This window comes from Garra rufa, chromosome 18 (genome assembly GCF_049309525.1).
Source record: "Garra rufa chromosome 18, GarRuf1.0, whole genome shotgun sequence".
NCBI lineage: Eukaryota > Metazoa > Chordata > Actinopteri > Cypriniformes > Cyprinidae > Garra > Garra rufa.
In genome coordinates, this window is record NC_133378.1 from 7,410,407 (window position 1) to 7,437,434 (window position 27,028).

The following is a 27,028-nucleotide window of genomic DNA, read 5'->3' on the forward strand; positions in this document are numbered from 1 at the left end:
CATGGCTGTGTGTTACAGTGCTTTTTACCAAAATTTACCCCTTTGCATCATGCAACTATCTGTAGACACCTGGCGTTAAATGTCTTGCTGAAGGACATTGAGTTCATAGATAAACCCTTGTCCATGAACCTACAACCTTTCAGTGAGCAGCCTTGATCTCTAGTCACCAGGCCACACCGCTGGCAGATATTTGAGCTGAAGTCAGAGTTGTAACCTTGTGACGTCTTTCCTGCAGGTTCTGACGGCCGAACAGCAGCTGCTGGCTGCTAATAATGACTACAACTTCGACCATCCAGACGCCTTTGATTTCATCTTGCTGGTTCACACTCTCCGCAAGCTCAAGCAGGGCAAGAGCGTCAAGATCCCAGTCTATGACTTCACCACACACGGACGCCAGAAAGAATGGGTGAGTGGAAACACACACAGAGGGTGTGTAAAATCATTTAGATCAGATGAACAAAATATGTGGGTTTGATGTGCCTCATTTTTCTACTCTGATTTGCTTAAAGTGTCATGTTTATGTAAATGATCAGTGTTGGGAAAGCTGCTTTGAAAGCAGCTGCATTATTTTAAAATGGCTCAACTACAGTCGAGATACCTTTTGAACAAATGGCTAGCTATATTTATAAGTCGACTTTTTGTATTCCCAAACTAGCTTGTGATGAAAAGCTAAGAATTATGGAAATTGTTAAAGTGTAAAAATTACAATAATTAATACAATTAAAAAATAATGAAATCATACAAACTTAAAATGAAAAATGTTAAATAGTAATAATAATATAATAATATAAAATATAAATTAAAAAAAAAATGTTTTGTTATATTCCCAAAACTGGGTTGTAAGCTAATAATTAATTCAATTGAAAAGATATAAAAGTAAAATATATTATTTTTGAAAAATAAATAATGAAATCGTAAAAACTTAAAATGAAAAATCCAATGATAAATATGTAAATTTAAAATTAACTTTTTGTTATATTCCCAAACTGGTTGTTGTACTGCTAATAACGAATGAAATCGAAAAAAACGTAAACATTTAAAATAAATAATTAAAAAAATAATGAAATCATAAAAACTAAAAATGTAAAAAATAAATAATTAAATCAAAAATTTAAAATAAACATTTTGTTATATTTCCAAAACTGGGTTGTAAGCTAATAATGAATTAAATAAAAAAATAAAAATAAAATATATAATTTTGAAAAATAAATAATGAAATCATAAACACTTGAAATGAAAAATGTGACAAAATAAATGATTCAATCATAAATATATACGTTTTAAAATACACTTTTGTTATATTTCCAAACTGGTTTGTGAGTTGATGAAAAGCTAAAAATTTATTAATTCTTAGAAATGAAAAAATTAAAATAAATAATTTTAGAAATAAATAATTTAATTGTAAAAACTTAAAATGAAAATAAATGTAAAAAAAAATAAATTTAAAAAATAATTACATAAAAATATATAAATGACAAAAAGGTCAAATTAAAATTAAATCATTTGTAATAAAAGCATAAATTAAAATAATAATTACAAATAAATCAATTAAATCGTAAAAATGTCAACTGAATACCAATTATTTTAAACAATACTTAAAACCATGTCAAAGTAAATAAACCATTTTAAATACAAAACAAATCTAAATAAAATGCTTATTTAAAAAAGTAATAAAAGCATAAATTAAAATAATAATTACAAATAAATCAATTAAATCGTAAAAATGTAAACTGAATACCAATTATTTTAAACAATGCTTAAAACCATGTCAAAGTAAATAAACCATTTTAAATACAAAACAAATCTAAATAAAATGCTTATTTAAAAAAAAAACGTTTACCTGCATGTCATGTGACCATTAACCAACAGAGAGACATGAACATGCAAATATTGTTACATTTTTAAAATATTAACTTAAAATCTTGAAGTAAATATTTTAGGTCAAAGGTTAAAAACTTTGGTAAGCCCTGTTAGATACAAACAAAAAGTAGCTAACCTCTGGTTTTCAACTAACAGAAGCTAATAAACACTGCATCAGCTTTTTAATTAACTATAATATTACATCATTCAAGTCTGAGCATTTCAGCACTCAAGATTTATTTAAAAAAAGATTTATTTAAAAAAAAAGATTGTGTGGTGAAACATGTTTATAATAAAGCAAACGTTCTCTGTTAGAATCAAATGTAACTTCTTTTTTCAAAGTGCAACACAAAATAATTAAAGTAACAATTTTAATTGTTGATCTGCCTGCAGAAAACGGTGTATGGGGCCAGCGTCATTATATTCGAAGGGATCATGTCATTTGCAGATAAAGAGCTGCTGAAGGTAAATATCATCAAATCTGTCATATTGTGGTAATGTCTTGTTTTTCTCCACCATGATCTGATCTGGAGCATCATCTGTCTGCGTTTCAGCTGCTAGACATGAAGATCTTTGTGGACACAGATTCTGACATCCGGCTGGTACGGAGGCTCAGGAGGGACATCACAGAGCGAGGCCGGGACATCGAGGGTGTGATCAAACAGTACAACAAGTTTGTGAAACCAGCCTTTGAGCAGTACATCGAGCCCACCATGAGACTGGCAGATATCGTGGTGCCACGCGGTGAGTTTGCATTATGAAAGACAGCATGCTCTGTTTTGTAAAGTTGTACTAAAGTTGAACAACACTTTCACAGTTCACATATTGCATACTGCAGCAATAGTGCTAGTATGACTTAGTAATGCTTAGTTTGAGTTCCTGCTCTTTATTTCCTGTAGGTGGCGGCAACATGGTGGCCATTGATCTTATAGTGCAGCACGTCCACAGTCAGCTGGAGGAGGTAAGATCAACAGAAATGTTCAGAAGATTTATTGTAATATCTAGCCGTAGACAGCACAGTATTAGCGATCAAAGATACAATAACAATCATTTCATCATGGTGTTTCTGGTTATGAACAAAATGTCAGATGTCTAATATCGCCCCCTTCTGGATGAAATATTTTTTACTTGTAAACTGAATGTAGATCACCTATTTTAACATTTTTAGCAGAAATATAATATATAACTTAATATATAGTTACATTAACTATAATATTTAATTGTAAAATGAATTTATAGAACTGATAATATTTAAAACTACCATTTAAAAAAATAATGAAATCATGAAAATTTAAAAGGACTATAAATGTAAAAAATAATGCAATTAATTGTGCAAATATTAAAATTAAAATAACTGAAATTATAATAGTTGAATCCAATAAAAAACAATTATTTAAATCATACAAATATAACAATTCAAATGAATATTTTTTTAAATAATTAAAATATAAAAATAGGATAAATATTAGTGATAATTAAATTGTAAAAATATAAAAATTAAAATAATTTAAACATAATTAAATCAAAAATGTAAAATAAAATATTAACATGTTTAAATGTAAAATGAATAAATAATTGCAAAAAGTTAAATAATTGTAAAAAATAATTAAAAAATGTAGCTTTAATAAAACAAATTGCTAAAAGTAGTACAATCATCAAATATTTAAATTAAAATAGATATTAAAAATAAATAAATGTCATCCTTAAAAATAAGATGAAAATAAATGTAAAAATAAATCATGTAAAATGTAAAATAAAAATAAAATAAAAACAAAAATGAATCATTAAATCATAAAAATGGAAAATGGAAATAAATATTAAAAATAAATAATAATAAAAACGTGTCAAATAAAAATAATTAAAAATAAACCACAAAAATTTAGCATTAATAAATACTTGCTAAAAGTAATACAATCTGAAAATCTTTTAATTAAAATAAATATTAAAAATAAACTATTTAATCCTAAAAAATAAGATGAAAATAAATAATTTGAAACAACAATTTATTAAATCATGTAAAAATACATAAATCATAAAAATGTAAAATAGAAATAAATATAAAAAATAATAATAAAAAAGACAAATAAAAATTAACCACAAAAATGTAGCGTTAATAAGTAAATACTAAAAGTACTAAAATCATAAAATCTTTACATTTAAATAAATAAAACTGAATCCTTAAAAAAAGCAGAAAATAAATCATTTGACATAATTAATTAAATCATGTAAATGCATGTAAAAGTAAAATAAGCTATTTAAAAACAAAAATAAAATTTTAAATTATAGAATTGTAAAATAGAAATAAATAATAATATAAAATGTTCAAATGTAAAAAATATTTTTTAATTATTAAATAAAAAAATAAAAATAATAATTTTAAAAATAAACCACAAAAATTTAAAATTAATAAATAATTGTAAATTTAGCTGTAAATAAATAATTTGAAATCATTAAATCATGTAAATACATCAAGTAAAATAAACAATTTTAAAAACAAAAATAAATACTAAAATCAATTATGTAAAATAAAAAAATATTAAACCTAATTTGAAAAATGTAAAATACATTTTTTTAAATAAAGAAATTACAAAAATGTAAATTGTAAAATAATTATTAAATAAAAATGTCAAATATAAATAAATGCCGAAAAATGAAGCATTAGTAAATAATTGTTAAAAGTAATAAATTCTAAAAATATTAAAATAAATAATAAAAATAAAGGAAGCTGAAAATAAATCATTTAAAAGCATGTAAAAGTAAACTACCATTTATTATTACCAATTACCATTGTTATTCATTACCTACTTGTTTTTTTAAATATACAGTTTAATATATTTTAGATTATTTTAACAGATAATGAGAGTGTCTATATGATTTTCTCATACAAAGAAGACTCTCCTTCCTTGTGGGACATATTCAGCAATATTTCCTTTATAATGTAGAAATGTGTTTTGTTGATTATGAATATTAAAGTCATCTTCATTGTTTCTCCTATGATTGATTAAAGCAATAATCAGTAAATGCGCACCTCATGAGAAGTAGTTTTAATAACTCTTGTGCATTTTGGATTGGGAATGCTTTGTAGTGAACTAATATTTGACTTGTCATGTGGTTTGTATCACTGACTGTAATATTGAACGGCAAATGATGTTACTCGTTTTCAGGCCCACAGAGAATCTGCATCCAAAATGTCATCAAAATTCGAACACTCGCCCACGGCTTTTGTGTGTTTGTTGTACATTTTGAGAAATTTGATTATATTTTCATCTATCAGTACAAATCTAATAATGCCAGCTCCCTACAATTTCAGATTTCCTCCTAAAAAGGCCCCTTTAAAGCAGATTCTGTGTGGGCCTGTTCATTTTGTGTACTGTTATACTGGTGTGACACGTTTTGTTTGGCCGTGCTTCCTCACCGCACTGGATTGTTCTCTCCTTCCTCCATTCTCCCCTCTTCCTCCCCTCGCGGTGGCACAGCGTGAACTCAGCGTCAGGTAGAGTAGCACTGCTCGTCATCTTCTCACTTCCTGTCACTGCCTGCTCAACCGCCCTTCCAGAAGTTTCCCCTCTGCACTGACCTGAGCCCAGTCTTGACAATCAGATTGAGAACTGATAATGATATTTAGAGCAGGAACAAATGCAGGTATGAGGAAACTGGGCTGGATCAGTCTGTAGGGGTAACTTACGCCAGCCTCTCATGGAATCTTCCTCCTCCTGAGCTCTGCTGCACTTCCTGTAGGGACCAAAAGAGGGCAGTGTCTCTTTATGTTGACTACTAAGTGTCACATTGATATTTATGAGCATTGGTGTGGTTCAGTTTTGTAAATAATGAATCAAGTGAATTTGAATATCACGAAAGACACTTATGTCATATTTCACCTCAAAAAAAAAAAAAAAAAAATTATATTTTTAAATTAATAAGTTAAAAAAATGTATAAGTTCTATATATAGTTATATATATATATATATACAGTATATATATATATATATATATATATATATATATATATATATATATATATATATAGTTATTTATATATATAGTTATATATATAGTTTTAAGTTAGTTGTCAAGGCAGCAATTCTAATTTTGTATTTTTTTTCCATTTCATTCGTTTTGCATTTCTAATGCAATATTTATATTTTATTGCAACTTAAATTAAATTACTGAAAATGAGTTACAGCTAGTTAACAGTTACAACACTGGTTTATTTATTTATTATTTTGTTAGATTTAGTTTTTATATATTTATTTTTATATATTTTTATTTTATTCTGTCTAAGGTTTTTTGTTTGTTTGTTTTTTGTATTTTATTTTTTGTTTTTTATTTTGTTTAGTTTTTTTCTGGTTTTATTTTTTATTTTGTTTTTTTTATATTTTATTTGTTTTGTTTTAAATTTAGTTTTTTTGTTTTTTAATGTTTTGTTATTTTATTTTTTTGGGGGGAGGGGGTATTTTGTTTTGTTTATTTTTTTGTATTTTATTTTTTGTTTTGTTTTATTTTATTTTTGTATTTTTGTGCTTTTTAAATTTTGTTTTGGTTTATTTTGTATTTTATTTTATTTTGTTTTGTTCTTTGTTTTTTTGTTTTATTTGTTTTGTTTTAAATGTAGTTTTTTTTGTTTTTTTAATGTTTTTTGTATTATTTTATTTTTTTGTTTTGATTTTTATTTTTTTATGTTTTGTTTTTTTGTATTTTTTATTTTGCTTTTAATATTTTATTTTTGTTTTGTTTTTTTAATTTTGTATTGTTTTTTTTTTGTTTTATTTGTGTATTTTATTTTATTTTTTTTATTTGCGATGGTATTTTTGTTTAATTTCATTTTATTTTTTGTGCTTTTTAAATTTTGTTTTGCTTTATTTCGTATTTTATTTTATTTTTTACATTTTGTTTTGTTCTGTTTTATTTCGTTTTTTAGTGTTTGTTTAGTTTTTTTTGTATTTTGTTTTGACAATTTTAGTTGGTTTATTTTTATTTTTAATTTTTATTGTTGTTTTTTTCTTTTTTCTGTTTAGGGGTATAATATGACCCAGAAGTGTTCTTGGCTGGTTTTACAAGATCATTCTTGTTTTTCATTAACATAGAAAAAAATCTGGCATTGTCAAAAAATACTGAAAGGGCCAAGCTTTATTACTACACATAGACCCACACTGATATATTCACAGCTATGATGTTTGAGAAACCATAAACCACCACTGCTCAATCCAGTACTGACCAGCAGTAGAGCATGATGGGATGGATGTCTCATGTCATGATATAATACAGGAGGATAGATGCTCAGCGCTGCAGTCAGGAGGGAGGCAGATACCTTCTGTTTTTCCATCCTTCAGTGTTTAACAGCAGACACCCTCCCTGCATGCTGCGTCTAAAAATACTCCGCTGTCTTCCTCCCCTTGACCTCTCTTTCTCTTACTTTCTCTTGCTCTTTCTTTCTTTCCCCTCGCGTTCTCTCTCTCATGGTTGTCTCTGTAGCTATTGTCGAACACGGCGTCTCGCACGCACTGAAGTTTCCTATGTCTACTACAAAGACTTTCATTTTTCCGTTGGGCTAGAAACGACAGCACATGAGTGTGTGTGTGTGTGTGTGTGTGTGTGTGTGTGTGTGTGTGTGTGTGTGTGTGTGAGAAAGAGACAGAAAGGAGAGGAAGAGAGAGAGAGAGAGAAACATGAGGAAGTACAGCCCCCGACACAGGATGTAACAGACCTTTGTGTCAGTGAGAGTGAATGAGAGGATGACAGCTACTACAGGACTCACACCAAAACTGACATTTTCTCAAAAAAAAAAGAAGATGCGTTTGCATAGTAGTACCACAGCTTGCACAGCTTAAAGAAATGGTTCACTTAAAAATATCAATTCATCATTTATTCACTTTAACTCACAATACACGAGACAAATCTTACAATTCTATGCGCTGTGATACATAACAGTAATATGAATGGATTGTGATTGAAATTGAAAAATCACTTTTTTTTCCAACCTGATTTCATGACAAAAGCGGGTCTGTAGGAACTTTTTCGCAAGATGCGAAATATGTATGCATGTTCATTTCGTGACATATTTGATGTGAAATGTCCACTGAGTGGTGCTAAAAGAGTGTTGGTATTTTTCCCCCCAGAACAGATGAACGTACTTATGGTATGTTTTATGTGACGTTGGTTTTGTACATGAACCACAGTTCTGACTTGAAATGTCCACTGAGTGGCGCTTTAACTCTAATGTTCTGTTACGTTTTAAAATAATGTACCATTTGCACTACACCTAAACCTATCCGATAGTATGAACAAAAGTGAATGTGATGTAAAAACACAATCGCAAGCATGCCATTTTACCTTGTTTTTCAATCTCTCATCTTTCAGCTCTTTCATCGTAAATTTTTCACAAGATTCGTATCAATCTGTTGAAAACTGCAATATACAGTCAAGTCAGAAATTATCCATACCCCTGGCAAATTCTGACTTTTCAACCAGCAAGTTTTTTTTTTTTTTTTTAGATAATAAGACGATGTACAAGAGGCATCATTGTGGAAAAAATATTTCTCAGCTTTTTTTGAACAAAGAGTGGCATGTCCAAAATTATTCTCAATAATCAATAGAAAAGCCTTAATTGGCTATTACAGCAAACAAATTCTTTATATGATTGCTGATCAGCTTTTCGCATGTCTCCACTGGTACTTTTGCCCATTCATCTTTAGCGATGAGTTTCAACTCTTTCAGGTTGGAGGGTCTCCTTGCCATCATCCTGATCTTTAGCCCTCCACAGATTCTCAATTGGTTTTAAAGTCAGGACTCTGGCTGGCTCTGGCTAGCTTTTTACTATACTATGGCTGATCTACAAAACACAAATGTTGGTCTTTTTAATGAAAATTGAGAGATTTATGTCCAAAGTGATGACGCTTCAAACAGTATTTTATTTGAGTCAAGTGGATTAATCCAAGATTGCTTTATATAATGAACAGTAGGGGTGTCGCCATACACTGGAATTGATAATAATCGTGATGTTTAAATAATGAAATAGCATTATCATGTTAATTATGGGTGTCGCAATATACAGGTGTAGAGGTTTTGCACTTACGTCATGGATTCGATCAGTTACCTACATGCATTGCCATATTGGTGATACACGGATGTAAACAACAGCATGGATTGCACGGTTAATATACTACTGAATACGTTGTTCTGCTGTTTAAATTGTGGAAATAAACATGTGGAAGCTGCTAAATAACATAGAGAAGGGGCCCTATCATGCGGCTTCAGGCACGACACAAAGGTGTTTTGCTAGTTTCAGTATCATTTTCACGTCCTCGCCACATTGTTTAAATAGCAAAAGCATTTGCACCCGTTTGTGCACCTATGGGCGTGCTGGTCTGAAAACAAGGTGTGTTCAGGCAAATTGTTGGCTCGTTGCTATTTTGAGACAACTGAAATAGACTGCGCCATTGACCAACTGAAACTTGGTCTAAAGTCAATGGCGCAATATTTTTTTTATTATTTATTTAAAGGGGGCGTTAGGAAAGTAGTAAAGTAGTGTTTAGAGAATTTGGGAGTGAGGTGCAGACCAGAGGCACTTTCTTGAGGCTGAGGCTAATTCATTTTACTTTTGGTGCGCAAGGGTCTTAACAGTTGCCAAAAATAAACATTTGGGTTTTTCTGTTTGTTTTCTGTTTTCTCGGTTTGTTAGGACAGGACAATATTTGGCCGAGATGCAACTATTTGAAAATCTGTAATCTGAGGGTGCAAACAATCTAAATATTGAGAAAATCGCCTTTAAAGTTGTCCAAATGAAGTTCTTAGCAATGCATATTACCAATCAAAAAATAAGTTGATATATTTACAGTAGGAAATTTACTAAATAAATAAATATCTTCACGGAACATCCTAATGATTTTTGACATAAAAAACATTTTTGGCTGTTAATATACCTGTGCTGCGGGCCAGGGTCACATATGTTAAACACAAGCACAAACATGTGAGGGTGAATAAAGGATGACAGAATTTCATTTTTGGGTGAACTATCGCTTTAAGACAAAGTAAGTGATGTCAGCCTTCATTGGTTCCATTACTGACGTCAAACCTGCCATAACTCGGCATATTCGAATGTGCATGAAAGACAAAAATTTCCGTCAGCTCCCCACAAAAATCTACCGTAAGGCTTCAGACGACTTGCATCACATAACTTTTGTATGTTGGTTTTTTGCTATAAGCAGATGTGATATTTTACTCCTTTTGTATTCCACAATGACAGAGTGAACTGTACCTTTAAAAGGAGACTGAATGGCATAATCAGTGCAGGCTGATTTGCCCACAGAACATGCACACAGTGTGCCGAAGTGCCGATCGCAGCTGTCACACTCTTGTTCCACTCTGAGTCATGTGACCGCCTCATCCTCCCTCACCTGATAGTGTGTGACGTCTCTTTTCTTTTCCTTCTCTTCCTGTTGTCATTGTCTGTTTTTCTGTTGTTTGTCACTTCCCCCACAGAGAAAGCTCCGCTGGGATATGTGAGGAGATTTGCTTATGATTTATTTATTTTTTTGGTTTTATGTTTTTGCTGTTGTATTACAAGCCATAAGTAGAACAGCAGGGATCTTGGTGTGATTTCCAAAGACTGCATATTGTCACATTTGTCTTTTAATGAAGCGGCTAGTTTAAATGTAAAGCAATGACATTAATGTTCTGCATGAGATTACATTGAACGCAGAGTTTTGTTTGTTGACAGGATGCAGTCCTTGAGCTGACTGATTGTGAAATTGAATCATGGGATACTCCCAAACAAACCTGACCTACTCAGAGCTCATAAAGCTTTCTAACAGGTGTGATTAACAGTTTTTGTAAACTGGAGTGAACAGTGGCTTTAAACAGTATTTGAACACTCTGAATGTTTGGGCTCGGGGAGGGAGGGGGTCTGTCCTCGCCAGCCATTTACATTAGTTAACAACATTTATTGTGATCTAAAAATTATACTTAAAGGAAAATAAAATTTCACTCCTCAGGGGCCCTCCCCCCACTTGGGCTCTGGTAATTTAGTCCCCCTTTTCATCCAACTACAACGCCCCTGGTCACAGTTAAGCTCCACAATTGGTCAAAAATAAAAAATAAATAATTAAACACAATAACAATAGTTCAAAATTTGGTTTAAAAATTAAATAAATGAAAATAAATAATAGTTTTAAAATTAAAAAAAATATATATTAATTTTGTCAAATTAAAAAAAAAAAAAAAAAAATCAAAATAGTTCAAAATGTTGTTCAAGTCATGGTTAAGCCCCAACAATTTGTCAAAACTAAACAATTACAACAACAGCAATAATAATAATAATTAATTTAAAAAAAGTAAATAAATAAAAGTAAAAAGTAATATTGATTAAAATAAATACTAATTAAAAAATTTAAACTAATTCATATTTTGCTCAATATTTGTTAAAAAAAATTAAACATTTAATTAATTCCAAATGTTATTACAAATAAATAAATTAAATAAATTAGATAATGGTTTTTGGAAATTTGTGCTTATTTATATTTTTGTGGAAATTATGGTGACTAAAGGTCAAAAGAACAGCTGAGATATTTGTTATAATTTAAAGGTCTTTACTGTCACTTTTTTTAAAAGCTTTTTTTTTTAGCTTAGTTTTGTTTTCAGTTTTTTATGCTAGTATTTTGCTTTGTAGTTTCCTTTTTTTTGGTTTGTTTTTAATTTAGTTTTTAATTAATAAATGAATAAAAAGTATATAAAAGTAAAAAATTAATTAAATAATTAAAATGAATATTCTAAATAAAATAATACAAGTTTTGTTAAATATTTGTTAAAAAACAATGTTAATTCCAAATTGTATTAAAAATAAATAAATGAAAATCAATAGACAATGGCTAATAATGGTTGTCACCAATGTTGAAAACAGTTGTGCTTAATATTTTTGTGGAAATTATATTTGTCAGGATTCTGTGATGAATCGAACAGCATTATTTAAAACTGAGATATTATTAGAATTTAAAGGTTCACTTTTGATAAATTTAAAAAATACTTGCTGAAAAAAGTATTTCTTTCCAAAAAAAAAAATAATAATTACTGACCCCAAAACATTGAACTAAAATCATAAAATGTAAAATATAGTGTAAAAATACTTTTTGAGGCCACCATATGTATATAAAACACTAATTTATAGATTGGTCAGATTTTCATTTGGAGATTGTCCTTTGGTTCTCTGTTATATAAATCATTCCTGTATGCTTATAAATCCTCGCTTCACGCTTTCCTCTAACATTGCATTAACATCTGTGTGACACTAGTAGCTATAGCATGTGTTTCTATCTGCCTGTGTAGTGTTGGAATGAACATACTTCTTAATTCCACTGCGTTGACGACTTCCTGTCTGTTTCTCTCTGATGATGGTAACAGGGCGGCTCTAGCGTCTGCCCATCAGGCCCAGCCCCTTCCACAGACCCTCAGTGTTCTGGAGAGTACGCCGCAGGTCCGCGGCATGCACACCATCATCAGGTCAGACACACATTCATACTGTATGCCTGTGCCGCAGCAGTTTACCTCACACGTCTCACACTAGTGTATGCATTGTGTAAAACTCAGCAGTACTAACTGTACAGTATCTCATATGGATGTCCAGTGTGTAGTAACATGGAAAGACTTAATAGAAAACTAGAAAAATCATACTTTTCATATCTGTAGGCTAGTACAGTGTTTCTACCTCTATTGGTTTTGCTTTAGAACCCAGAAATGCTACATTTGACACCCAACCCAACTCTGTACAAAAGTAGACAAAATCTCCAACAATATGCCTGAATATTCAGTTTTGTCAATGTGCTATTGGAGATTTTTTTTCTTTAGTTTTGCATAGATTTTTATGCTTTTCTGCTTTTTAATTTTTCAAAGTTTTTTTAAGCCAGTTTTTTTGCTTTGTAGTTTCCTTGTTTTTTTAGTTTCATTTTTACTTTTTGTTGCTTTATTTATTTATCATTTTATATTTTTATTTGAGCTCAGTTTTGTTTTCTCTTTTATTTATACTAGTTTTTTTGCTTTGTATTTTTCCTTGTATTTAATTGTTCTAGTTTTGTTTTTTTCTTTTTTGGGGGTTGGTTGGTTTTGTTTTGTTGTTTTATTTGTTTGTTTGTGTATTTATTTTTTAGCTTAGTTTTGTTTTCATTTTTGTGTTAGTTTTTTGCTTTGTAGTTTTTTTGTTTAGTTATTTTAATTTACTAATTTTTGGTTGGTTGGTTGGTTTTGTTTTGGTTTGTTAATTTTTTTTACCTTTATTTCATGCTAGTTTTTTTGCTTTGTAGTTTTTTTGTTTGTTTGTTTTTTGGTTGGTTAGTTTAGTTTATTTTTTTATGTTTGTTTATTTTATGCTAGTTTTTTGCTTTGTATATTATTGCTTTTTTGTTTGTTTGTTTTTGTTTTTTTGGGTTGGTTAGTTTAGTTTATTTTTTATGTTTTTTTATTTTATGCTAGTTTTTTTGCTTTGTAGTTTATTGCTTTTTTGTTTGTTTGCTTTTGGTTGGTTAGTTAATTTTTTTTTTACTTTTTTTATTTTATGCTAGTTTTTTTGCTTTGTAGTTTATTGCTTTGTTTGTTTGTTTGTTTTTTTGTTTTTTTTTGGTTGGTTAGTTTAGTTTTTTACGTTTTTTTTATTTTATGCTAGTTATTTTGCTTTGTATTTTTCTTTGTATTTAATTTTTCTAGTTTTTTTCTTTTTGAGGGGGTTGGTTTTGTTTTGTTGTTTTATTTGTTTGTTTGTTTATTTATTTTTTTAGCTTAGTTTTGTTTTCTTTTTTGTGTTAGTTTTTAATTTTAATTTACTTATTTTTTTGGTTGGTTGGTTTTGTTTTGTTGGTTTGTTAAATTTTTCTACCTTACTTTATTTCATGCTAGTTTTTTTGCTTTGTAGTTTATTGTTTGTTTGTTTGTTTGTTTGTTTTTTTGGGTTGGTTAGTTTAGTTTAGTTTTTATTTTATGCTAGTTCTTTTGCATTGTAGTTTCCTTGTTTTTGTTTAGTTTTATTTATTTTGGGTCGGTTTTGTTTTGTCACTATTTATTTATTTGATTATTTATTGAATTCTTTTAGCTTAGTTTTTATTTAGTGTATCATTGTTGTTTTGTTTAGTAATTTTAATTTATTTATTTGTTTTTTGGTTGGTTTGTTTTGTTGGTGTATTCATTTTTTTACCTTCATTTTGTTTTCTTTTTATTTTAAGTTAGTTGTTTGTTTTGTAGTTTACTTGTGTTTTGTTTTTGTTTGTCTTTTTTTAGCTTAGTTTTGTTTTCTGTTTTTTATTTTATGCTAGTTCTTTTGCTTTGTACTTGCCTTGTTTTTGTTTAGTTTTATTTATTTTGGGGGTTGGTTGGTTTTGTTTTATGGCTTATTATTATTTATTTATTTGTTTGTTTTTTTGTTAAGTTATTTTAGTTTATTTATTTGGTTGGTTTTGTTTTGTTGGTTTATTTAGTTCTTTTTACCTTAATTTTGTTTTGTTTTTATTTTATACTAGTTTTTTGCTTTGTGGTTTCCTTTTTTTTGGTTGGTTGGTTGGTTTTGTTCTGTTGCTTTCTTTTTTTAGCTTAGTTTTGTTTTCTGTTTTTAATTTTATGCTAGTTCTTTTCCTTTCAGTTGCCTTGTTTTTGTTTAGCTTTTTTTATTTTTGGGGTTGGTTGGTTTTGTTTTATCGCTTATTATTATTATTATTATTATTTTATTTTTTTTAGTTTATTTATTTATTTGATTGGTTGGTTGGTTTTGTTGGTTTATTTTGTTTTTTACCTTGTTTTTGTTTTATGCTAGTTTTTTGCTTTATGGTTTACTTTTTTGCTTGCTTTGTTTTGTTCTGTTGCTTTTTTTAGCTTAGTTTTGTTTTCTGTTTTTCATTTTATGCTAGTTCTTTTGCTTTGTATTTATGCTTTGTTTTATCACTCATTATTATTTATTTATTTTATTTTATTTTTTGTTAAGTTATTTTAGTTTATTTATTTATTTGGTTGGTTTTGTTTTGTTCATTTGTTTTGTTTTTTACCTGAATTTTGTTTTGTTTTTATTTTATGCTAGTTTTTTGCTTTGTGGTTTCCATTTTTGGGGTTGGTTGGTTTTGTTCTGTTGCTTTCTCTTTTTTTAGCTTAGTTTTGTTTTCTGTTGTTAATTTTATGCTAGTTCTTGTTTTGCTTTGTAGTTAGTTTTTTGTTTTTTGTTGTTGTTAGTTTTTTGTTTGTTTTTTGGGTTGGTTGGTTTTGTTTTTTAGCTTAGTTGTGTTTTCTGTTTTTTATTAAACCAATATTTTCACATATTTTTTTTCAGCTTTTTTTGAGGGGGGGGGGTGTTTTGTATCATTTTTTTTAAGCTTAGTTTTGTTTTCTGTTTTATATATTTTTCTAGTTTTTGCTTTGTAGTGGTCTTGTTTTTTTGTTTAATTTTTTTTTAGTTTTGTTTTCTGTTTTTTATGTGTTATGTTAGTTTTTCTGGTTTGTTGTTTTTGTTTAAGTTTTGTAGGTTTTTTTTTTATTTTACAGATTTTACAGGGTTTTTTTCTTTCACAGGTTTTAGTTTTTTTCTTTTATATTGCTTTCGCCACCCTCTAAAGACACACCAGTGACCCACAATTGGGTGGAAATTGTCCCTCCCCCTCATACTACCTGCAACCAACTACCAAAATCAAAAAACAGAAGCCAGTGGCTGAAATTTACTCATTTCGAAAGTTTTTTTCGTTGCTTTCGTCCATGCCACAGGCTGTGCGTGGTTATGCCAGGCTCTAACGTAAACTAACAGCTATTGCATGCTAAAATAAGACAAGTCCTACTATGTGCCCCATGTAAATAGCTGTTAGGAAAATTACATTGGTCAGTTTCTTCAAAGTTCTTAAATGTGTTAATTTAAGTACGTCATCTAAAATATTTTGAATAAAAAGGATATAAAGGTCTTCTATTATGGTAACGTTTTGAACACAAACACACGACTGTTGTAAAAGTAATTTTATCATTCACGCTTGTGTTGCAGAAATAAAGAGACCAGTCGAGACGAGTTCATCTTCTACTCCAAGAGGTTAATGCGGCTCCTCATCGAGAGAGCGCTGTCCATCCTTCCATCTCAGGTGAGAAAAGACTTCACAGAGTGAAGATGGAGGAATTGCTGGGGAATCTTTAGATCGACCTATTAATGTCATGCAAACGGATTTGAGTGTGGGCATGGAGGCCTCATCTTCAACATGGAAACTTGGCTCACTTGTCCACCGCAGTGGAAATTCAGACTAACAAACTCAACGTGATAGAAATCGGCAGCAGCGACACAGCGACCTTTACACTTAAAACGCTCACAGGAGAAGTGCAGTGGGCTAGTGAGCTTCACGATGGTGCTGCTGACATTTTACTGTGGCTTTTAATCAGAGAGGAAGATCAGTTCAGCTACATATGATATGCCTGGACAAAAACAGCTTGACGTTGCAGTTTGTCTGTTATCTGCCGCAGGTTCACATTGTTCAGACCCCACAAGGAGAGGATTATGAGGGCAGGACCTTTTATGGAAAGAGGGTAAGAAAATAATGCACACTACTAGGTGCATTTGGATAATGTCTTTGGTAGTTTGGTGTCACCAGCTCATTAGGGGCTTTTCTCTGTCATACAGAAATGTCTTTGTTCTCTGTTGTGTAGCTCAGGCCCTAAAAAGGAAATCTCAGACTCACCCTTTTTGTTTTGAGCAGATTACTGGTGTGTCGATTCTCAGGGCGGGAGAGACCATGGAGCCCGCGCTTAGGGCCGTGTGCAAAGACGTCCGCATTGGCAAAATCCTCATCCAGACCAATCAGGACACAGGAGAGCCTGAGGTAACGCCCCTTTCCACACATCAGATCAAGTGAGAATGTATTTATTTATTTCGTTGGTAACACATAGTTTACGGACCAGTTCTCACTATTAACTAGTTGTTTATTAACACGCATATCACAAGCTATTGACTGTTTATTAGTACTTATGAACAGTGTTTGGGGAAAGTTACTTTTAAAAGTAATGCATTACAATACTAATTACATAGTTACTTTTTATGGAAAGTAATGCGTTATGTTACTTTTGTGTTACTTTTTAAATCTAGGCAGGGCTTGCTTGTTTGTTTTTAATATAAAAAGTTCTATTTTTGGCAAATGTAAAAGCCTTTTCACACCAAAAGCCTCAGGCTTAGAGAAAAGTAGACCGCAGAAGAAAAAATGTCAACTCTTCAGCAATAAAAAAAAAAAAGGAAAACAAATGTTAGATTATCTTGAGTCATTTTTGCTTATAAGTATGGATGAATTGGATCATCGAAGATCGGCAGCAAAGATATTAATTAATAAAATGGGATTAAATACATAAAGGAAATCTGTATTATTTAACATTTAATTTTTGTAGGTTTGTGTTGAATTTCACTGTTTTTATTCATTTTGAGGAATACTGTATAGTGGGTGAGATGAATTAATGCATTTTCACATTTATTCTAGAACTAAAGTAACATCTTATTCACAATTTCTCTCAACATGGGGACAGTAGAGCTTTTAATCAATAAATGGGGCGTAACTGGCGTTACTTATTTGAAAAAGTAACTTGTCAAGTAAAAAGCAATTAGTTACTTTACTAGTTACTTGGAAAAAGTAATATTGTTACCTAACTTGCGTTACTTGCAATGCGTTACCCCCAACGCTGCTTACGAAGCACATATTAATGGCGTATTCTGCATGATCATATTTTCAATCTCCTAATCTGATCCATACCTATACTTATTCGTTTCTTGAGGCAAACTTTGCAATTAATAGTTAATAAGGAGAACTGGTTCTCTAAATAAAGTGTTACCAACCATTCATCCATCATAAGTTTTATATTCAAGATTTTTGTTTTGTTTTATATTTTTTTCTGAGCAGTATTTTTGTGTAATTTGTTCATTAGTACAATTTCTAGGTATTTTATATTTTATAATTTTTTGTTGCTTTAATGTGTAGTATCAATTTTCATTTTTAAAATTATTTTTATTTTATAGTTTTTAGATTGCCAGTCAGTTAGGTAATTCAAATGATAATAAATCTCAATGTATTCATAGTTAATGTATTCAGGTAATTTCTAGGAAGTAAATAATATAGTAATAATAATAATAATAATATGTGAAATAATATATGATATTAATATATGGCTTAATTGATTTGTGTGGTTGATGGTGTTTTTTTTATTAATATATTTTTTATTTTAGCTTTTGGTTTGTCAATTACAAATTCTGATCAATCTTAATTTATTCATAGTTAATGTATTCAGTTTTTTTCTAAGAAAGAAAACAAAATATGTAAAAATTTCAGCGATTGTGTGGTTGACACGTAGTTATATATAATGTTTATTTATTTATTTTTTTAGTTTTTTAATTGTCAATCAGTTTAATAATACAAAGTATGATAAATCTTTATTTATTCATAGTTAACATATTAAGTTTTTTCTGGGACAGAAAACAAAATTATATGTAAAAACATTGGTTTCAGCAATTTGTGTAGTTGACGCGTATTTTATTGTATTACTTTTTAATTCATTTTTTATTTTTATTTTAGTTTTTGGTTTGTCATCCAGTTAAATAATACAAATTATGATCAATCTTAATTTATTCATAGTAAATGTATTACATTTTTTAAAAATGTAAAAATGAAAACTAAATCATATGTGAAAATCTTAGTTTCACCGATTTGTGTTGTTGACACATTTTATTCATTTAATTGTTATTTAAGTTTAGTGTTTACATTTTCAATCAGTTAAATAATTGAAATGATGATTAATCTCAATGCATTCATAAGTAATATATTCAGTTTCTTTTTTTGTTTCTTTAAAATTAATTTATTCATACTTAATGTAGTAAGTTTTTTTTCTAGGAAAGAAAACTAAATAATGAGCAAATATTGGTTTCAGTGATTTGTGTGGTTTACACACTTAATTTTTTTTATTATGTTTAATTAATTTTCCATTTAATTTTAGTTTTTTAATTTTTCAAATGATGTTAATGTATTAAGTTTTTTTTTTTCTAGGAAAGAAAACTAAATGTGAAAATATTGGTTTCACCGATTTGTGTTGACATGTATTATTTATTTATTTAAAAAAATATATATATTTTTATTTTAGTTAATTTTTGGATTGTCAATTAGTTAAGTAATACAAATTATGATAAATCTTAATTTATTCATAGTTAATGTATTACCTTTTCATTTCTAGGAAAGAAAACTAAATAATGTGAAAATATTGGTTTCACTTTATTTATTTTTATTTTAGTTTACTTTTTGGATGTCCAATCATTTAAATAATTAAAGTGATGATAAATCTCAATTTATTCATAGATAATACATTCAGTTTCTTTTCTAGGAAAGAAAACTAAATTCAGCGATTTGTGTGGTTGCCAGGAGTAGTGAGATATGTACACGTGTGTATATATATGTGTGTGTGTGTGTGTGTGTGTGTGTGTGTGTGTGTGTGTGTGTGTGTGTGTGTGTGTGTGTGTGTGCGTGTGTGCGTGCGTGCGTGCGTGCGTGCGTGCGTGCGTGCGTGCGTGCGTGCGTGCGTGCGTGCGTGCGTGCGTGCGTGCGTGCGTGCGTGCGTGCGTGTGTGTGTGTGTGTATAAGGCAGTGAAAATACAAAATCTATGTGCAACAGTGCTCTAGTCTTACTTGCATCTTTCTATTCTTCACAACAGTGTGGTGCATCAATGCAATTGTGCAATTTATGTTTGGAGTACCACTTTTAACATATTCCCGTTACCTGACAAATACTGAAGCAGCTGTTCTGCACAATATAATATAAGATAAATATCATTTTTAAAGAAATACCATTAAATATTTATATAATTGCTTGAAATACATTTCTATTTTAATTGTATTCATTCGATTGATTTATTTGGGTATATCATTGCTGCACATTTAAGCTGTCTTTTATCTTCCCGTCCAGTTGCACTATTTGCGTCTGCCCAAAGACATCGGCGAGGATCACGTGATTCTGATGGACTGCACTGTGTCCACCGGAGCGGCAGCCATGATGGCCATCAGAGTTTTACTTGTAAGTGTGCATCTGAATCTTTTTTTTCCTGCACACAACTGCAACACCTCTTGTCATCTAATGGAACTGATAATGCGCAGTGGCACAGACACACACGCCTACTCAGGCACCACATGTAGAGCGGCCCAGTTTGTTTGTCTGTCAGTGTAGGCGTAGCAGAGAAACCTCACTAGCTGACAGCGGCCGTACAGCATGACATAACATTACACATTCTCACATATTAATTCTACAGTTGATCCAAGGCTGAGCTGTATTTATCAGAGTTGCTAAGACCGTTTTTGGCATCGGTGGAAGATTAGCAAAGTAAACACTCTCACTAGATTAAATATCATTTGTCTACCAACACTGAAGATACACACTACCAGTCAAAAGTTTTTGAACAGTAAGTCTCTTCTGCTCACCAAACCTGCATTTGTTTTATCTAAAGTATAGCAAAAACAGTAAAATTGTGAAACATTTTTACTATTCAAAATAATTGTTTTCTATTTGAATATATTTTAAAATGTAATTTACTCCTGTGATTTAAAAGCTGAATTTTAGCATCATTATTCTACGCTGCAAAAAAAGCCTTTCTTACTTTTTTTTATAAATATCTAAAAATTACTCCAGATGAGTAAACATTGTCTTGTTTGCAGAAAAAGCAAGTCAAGTGAATTTTTTGCTTAAAACAAGCAAAGTAATCTGCCAATGGGATAAAAGAAAAAATAATATTGTTTTCTGTTTGAAATTAGATTTTTTGCTTACCTCATTGGCAGATTATTTTGCTTGTTCTAAGCAAAAATTTGCCTAATTTTTTTGTATTGTTTCCAGCCAAAATATCCAAAAATTACTCTATAGGAGTAAAAATTATTGTCTTGTTTTCAGAAAAAAAAAACAAGTCAAAACTAAGTGCATTTTTGCTTAAAACAAGCAAAGTAATCTGCCAATGGGATACAAGAAAAATAATCTTGTTTTCTGTTTGAAATAAGATTTTTTGCTTACCCCATTGGCAGATTATTTTGCTTGTTCTAAGCAAAACTCACTTAATTTTGACTTGTTTTTTTTTTTCTGAAAACAAGAAAACATTTTTTACTCATCTAGAAAATCCTTCTTGATTTAAGAATTTTTAGATATTTTGGCTGCAAACAAGATGATTATCCTTCAGAAATCATTCTAATATTCTAATATTATCTAATATTTGCTGCTCAAGAAACATTTACTTCACACTGAAGACTTGAAAGAATTATGCTGAAAATGTAGCTTTGATCACAGGAATAAATTACATTTCAACATGTATTCAAATAGAAAACAGTTATTTTAAATAGTAAAAATATTTCAGAATTTTACTGTTTTTACATTGGATCAAATAAATGCAGGCTTTATGAGCAAAAAATAAATAAAAATCTTACTGTTCAAAAACTTTTGACTGGTACTGTATGTTCTAAAAAAATCTAAAATGATGTATTGTATTTACTAATTCTGTAGTGGAAATGACTTTTTTGGAAACTAAATGCAACACTTTTGTCTCCTTGATAAGCAAGCACACAAACTTTTTGTTTATTGACTTCTTGCTTTAGATAGGAAAGTAGAGGTGGAGAGTGAAGGAACAGGAGTGTGTTTTTTTTTTTTCATGAGGTGTGTGTTTGTGTTTAGGATCATGACGTTCAGGAGGATAAGATCCTGCTGGTGTCTCTGCTGATGGCTGAGATGGGCATCCATTCTGTGGCCTACGCCTTCCCTCAGGTCAAAATCATCACCACCGCTGTTGACAAGAAGGTCAACGACCTGTTCCACATCATCCCCGGCATAGGTGAGACTCTAAACATTACTTTATCTGCTTGACTGTGACTTTTTGTCCTAAAGGTTTTACACAAACAAGTCATTCTTACAAAACCAGCCCAAGGACATGTCTGAGTCATATTTCACCCTTTTACAGACTTTTATCTTTAAGATCTATAGGGCCATTAAGGTTTTGTTTCATAGTTATTAGTTTATTTATTATTATATATTAACCATTTGACGTGGATAATAATGCTGGTATGATTAGAACGTGTAGTGTGTCACATGATCAACTGCTAAATTCAAATCAGCTTTCGTTCAGCGCCGAACTAGCGAGAGACTTGCTCACCACTTGTCATATATCACAACTCTGCAGTATTTTTAACCATGTGATGTTAATTTTAGGTTTTAGACATTTAAATACAATAGTAGCCTACTAAATATATTGTATAGAAGCAGTATGTATAAAGTTCACTCTTTAGGGGGGAAGTGGGTCAGTTTACATGTTTCAAATCTGACAGGCTTTGCGCTGCAGTGTAAAGCGCAGTATGACAGCCTAGAACAACTAACATTGCAAATGTGTTTGAAAGACAAAATATATATATATTTATAAGGATGTAATGATATAAAGTCCACAATACAATATTTATTGCAATATTTGAAGAAAAATGAAGACTTTTTGTACATTTTAAAGTTAAATTATTCAATCTAATGCACTTTGAGAGTTCAAAATTAAGAGCTCCAATCCATGTTGGAGAAACTAAGAAAACTTCAAAAAAAAAAAAAAAGTCAATGAATTGACTTTGAATACCTGACCTTTAAAGGGGACTCAACCCTCTTTTTAGTTGTGATATACTCTCTCTCTATATATATATGTCTAAATGACATATCACGCTGGTGTTTTAGGAAGCCAAACAAATTAGAATATAATAATAATAATAACAACAATTTTATGTTATTCCTATGACAGTAAAAGCCATATATTGTAAAACAACTGCACTGTAAAAAATGAAAATGAATTTTTCATAGGTATACTATTTTTGCTTTACACTACAGCAGGGAAATTACAATACTTCTTTCCTAATTTCTACACTTGAAAGAGATATTTTGCATTTGGACTGCATTAACGTTACTCATTTAAACCAGTAGCTGTCAGTAATTTATACTGCACTTTTAAGCTTTTATTTTGACAGAAATGAGAGTAGAGCTTTTATTTTGAAGGAAAACTCCAGCTTTAGTGAAAATAGGCTCACAAAAATGCATCTCACTACAAATATAGTTGAATCCAATGTTGAGATTTCTCTCAATGTGGGGACAGGAGAGCTTTCAATCAATAAATGAGGGGAGGAGGGGAGTAACTGGCGTTACGTATTTAAAAAAGGAACTCAGATATTTTCTTGTGTATTAAAAAAATGCGTTACATTAATAGTTATTCGAAAAAAAGTAATCTGATTACGTAACTTGCGTTACTTGTAATGCATTACCCCCAACACTGGGGGTGAATCTGTGAATCATTTTAAAACATTTAAAGCTAAGTTAACATGATTACTGTCAGACTTTCAAAATCCTAAATCACTCAAATTAAGATTATAATAATTTAATTTTAAAGCACAGTCACTAAAAATCTGCACTTTTTGTACTTTAAGATTGTTCTGGGGTTAAATACTGATTTAAAATTATAAGAAGATCTAGTTTAATAGCTATGATACTGTTTTTGCACAGCTGTGACAGGAAACATCTGGTATCTAACAATGCTTTGGAAAAAAATAAAGCATATACAGCATATACATTGGGAAAGAAATCAATTAAATCTTGAAAATCTTCAGATGTAACCCCCTTTTAATCATTCACATTTTCATAAGTAAGTAGCTCATAGATGCTGGCGTGGCATTAAAAGCTGTATTACTATTACCAGTTTGTAAATATTTTAAATAAAAAGGAAACTCGAAAAATTCACACAGGGGGCTCAGCTTGATAAATAATCTATTTTAAATGTTGTAAAGGGGTTAATTGTATGTGTGGGTGCATTTACTTAACCATATTTTGGGGACAAATTGGTACCCAAAAGTAGAGATGTTCGATACCCTTTTTCCCTTCCCGATACCGATATCTGGGCTGAGGGTATCGGCCGACACAGAGCACTGATCCGATACCTGGGTGTGTATCTGTATATACAGCTGTAGATACTACTAGCCCTGTATCAACTGATAGGCTCGTGCAAGTTGTTTGCATTGCGGTCCGAGCTAATAAATGGTCAGCGCTGAGCAGCTCAAATGTAGCGCGGTTTAGTTTCGCTTTCGTTTGCCATTTGATGTTTCTCATATTAAACAGAAATGGCAGTGCGTATAAGTTGAACAACGCTCACAAAAATTAGTCGCACCAGCAGAAAAAATGGTCTGGAGCCCTGTAATATTACCACAAGTGTCATGCACGCTTCAGTATGAGTAGTAAACAAAACCACGTGTCTGTGCCATTCATTAACAAAGAGACACACAGAATTCATATTTAAATATTCGTTTTGCGGCTTAATATTTACAAATATTAGTCTATGTTGCAATTTGATTAAAGTGTAATGACTAGGGATGCTCCAAAATGAAAATTCTTGGCCGAAGCCGAACAAAATTAAACACTGGGCCGAAGACCGATTACCAAACACGCCCCCCATGTATTTTGGCGTCCAAAATTTGACAAATTCTGTGACATTCCGCGTTAAAAAGCGTAACTTCCGTTTTTATGACTGGATTTCACGTTTTCTGCATCGCGGAAATCACAGGGCCCTACATGTGAGACATGCCAGCGTTATACTGGCTGGTTGGTCCAGTCTGAAATACTGCCAAACAGCAGACATACTGCTAGCACGTTTGTATTTCTTCTTCGCTGCTCTAAATTATTCATACCCCTTATTTTTTTTCACATTTTATGTTGCTGCCTTATGTTAAACTACATTAAATTACTTTTTTCCCACATCAATCTACACTCCCTACTCCATAATTGCAAAGCAAAAAATAGGTTTTTAACATTTGTGCAAATGTATTAAAAATAAAAAACTGAAAAGATCCCGTTGCATAAGTATTCATACCCTTTTCTGGGACACTCGAAATTTAGCTCAGGAGCATTCATGTTGCTTCTAGATGTTACTACACTTCGAGTGGAGTTAAACTGTGGCAAATTCATTTGAATGAGTATGATTTAGAAAGGCACACACCTCTCAGAAAATGCATATCAGAGCAAAACCCAAGTCCTGAGGTCAAGATAACTGTCTGTAGAGCTCAGTGACAGACTTGCGTTAAGGCAATGATCTAGGAAAGAGTTCAGAAAAAAATCTGCTGCATTGAAGATTCACAGAAGCATTATCCATAATGGAAGACGATTGGAACAACTAGGACTGTAGAAAATGTCTGCCAGCCCCCATCCAAGCTGACAGAGCTTGAGAGGTGAAAAGGTGAGGCAAAGAATGGCAGATAATTGCCAAATGCAGATGTGCAAAGCTTATCATATCCAAAAAGACTTGAGGCTGTAAAGGTGCTTCAACTATGTACTGAGTTAAGGGTATGAATACTTATGCAATGTACTTATTTCAGTGTTTTATTTTTAATAAATTTGTCAAATTTGCAAATCAGTTTTTTTGCTTTGTCATTATTATGGTGTATGGAGTGTAAATTGATATGGGGAAAAACTAATTTAAAGCGGTTTAACATAATGCTGCAACAAAACAAAATGTGACAAAAATGAAGGGGTATGAATACTTTTGCAAGGCACTGTATATATGGTTGCTTATGGCAACACAGCAGAACTTCCTGTGTTTGCGTTCTGAGCAGCGAAGAATTATTCTGATTTGCAGCATTAAACAAAGCTAGCGGAAATGGTATCGGATCGGTACTGATATCGATGCTAAAATTATTTGTGGTATCAGTGGCATTTCCGATACTAGTATCGGAATCGGAACAACCCTACCCCAAAGTGAGCTAAACTTGACAAAATCACCAAAAAATTACTTTTGGGGACATCCTCATTTGTAAAACTGGTATAAAAATAAAGTTTTTTTGCAATTGCACTTGCAAAAATGCTGAAAGTTTTCTGTGAGGGGTAGGGTTAGGGATAGGTTTGGGAAAATGTGCTTAATTGCAATTTGCATTGCATTTGAAAATACTGCAAGCAAAAAAATGTGAGTAATACCCAAACTTATTTTTTCATTTAGGAAATTTTGGAGATCGTTATTTTGGCACGGATGCACCTCCAGACTGTAGCGATGACGACATGGACGAGCCCAGTTGCTGACCGGCCTCTGCTCACCTGAGCGTCCCATCATCTCACCAGCACAGACTGGTGAAGCCACTCTGATAATCACGTCGGATATTTGTACATTACGAAATATTTTTATACTTCTTGGCACTTCCAAACTGAAATGTTTTTATTTGTGAAGTTTTTTTTTTTTTGAAGGTTTATTTCATTGTTTTTTTAATGTCATGAGTTATTTAATATTTACTGTCATTTTCAAGCGTGTAACGTTTGATTCCAAAGCACATGCAGTCGATTCATTGCCTTACGCGTTTGCTGTCACTTTTGGAATCTGCTGTTTTAGTATTTTTGCCATCTGTATGCCATGTGAATCAATTATTATTGTACTCTGTTTCATGCAGCAGACAAGCTTTCAAAGAGTGGAGACTCATAGCGCTGCCTTGTTACACTTCGACAGTGAATTTCTTTGAAGGACCACTTCATCGGAAAAAATGTGTGGGCGTTGCTTTTGTTTTAATCTTTGCTTTCTCTCTCACTCGCTTTACCTGCAGACGGCTGCTGACCAAACCACAGGCTGTTTTCACAACAGAGCACTGCATTGTGTACTTAAACATTGTCACATTTTTCTACAATTTTCAGCAAACGTTTTGACAGTTTGTTTAGATGCAAGACGTCGAGCTCAATTTAAGAGTTTCGAAATGCTCAATTTATCAAACATAAGCATGAAGGAGCAGCTGCTGTTAACATAGAAATCATCCCGAATTAGCGGCCATTTAATTTTTAAGGACTTTAGAAGTTTTGTGTTCGTTATGTGATGAGAATGACCTACACTGACCTGTTTTTTGTTTTCTTGCATCTGTCCAGCGAGTCTATATCTGCCTTTACCATATATGGCTGACGTCAGTTTGATGTTCGCTGTCACATTGAGAACATACAGGATGTACAAGAACAAAACTAGCCCACAGGAAGTGTTGGTGTTTGGCCTGAAATTCAACCAAATGAGCGTAGTGCTTGTTCTTATTATGGATGTCGCGTTGATATCTATTTGTGTGATCGTTGTACCCCACTGAGCACTTTGAGAAAGTACCTAGCATGAAGAAATTATCATAGAAATATGATACGATTATGTGTGTTTTGTTTATTT

The 27,028-nt window shown here is 31.0% G+C and overlaps 1 protein-coding gene across 1 annotated transcript; it reads left to right on the forward strand.

The window, feature by feature from the left end:
* Nucleotides 1–229: 229 nt before the first annotated feature.
* Nucleotides 230–27,028, forward strand: LOC141290969 (uridine-cytidine kinase-like 1). Its single transcript, XM_073823118.1, has 12 exons — nt 230–406; nt 2,254–2,325; nt 2,415–2,604; nt 2,760–2,821; nt 5,337–5,353; nt 12,253–12,351; nt 15,848–15,941; nt 16,315–16,377; nt 16,548–16,670; nt 19,780–19,887; nt 21,520–21,676; nt 25,844–27,028. The coding sequence occupies exons 2-12, from the start codon at nt 2,296–2,298 to the stop codon at nt 25,921–25,923; spliced, it is 1,023 nt and encodes a 340-aa protein (XP_073679219.1). The 5' UTR covers nt 230–406; nt 2,254–2,295; the 3' UTR covers nt 25,924–27,028.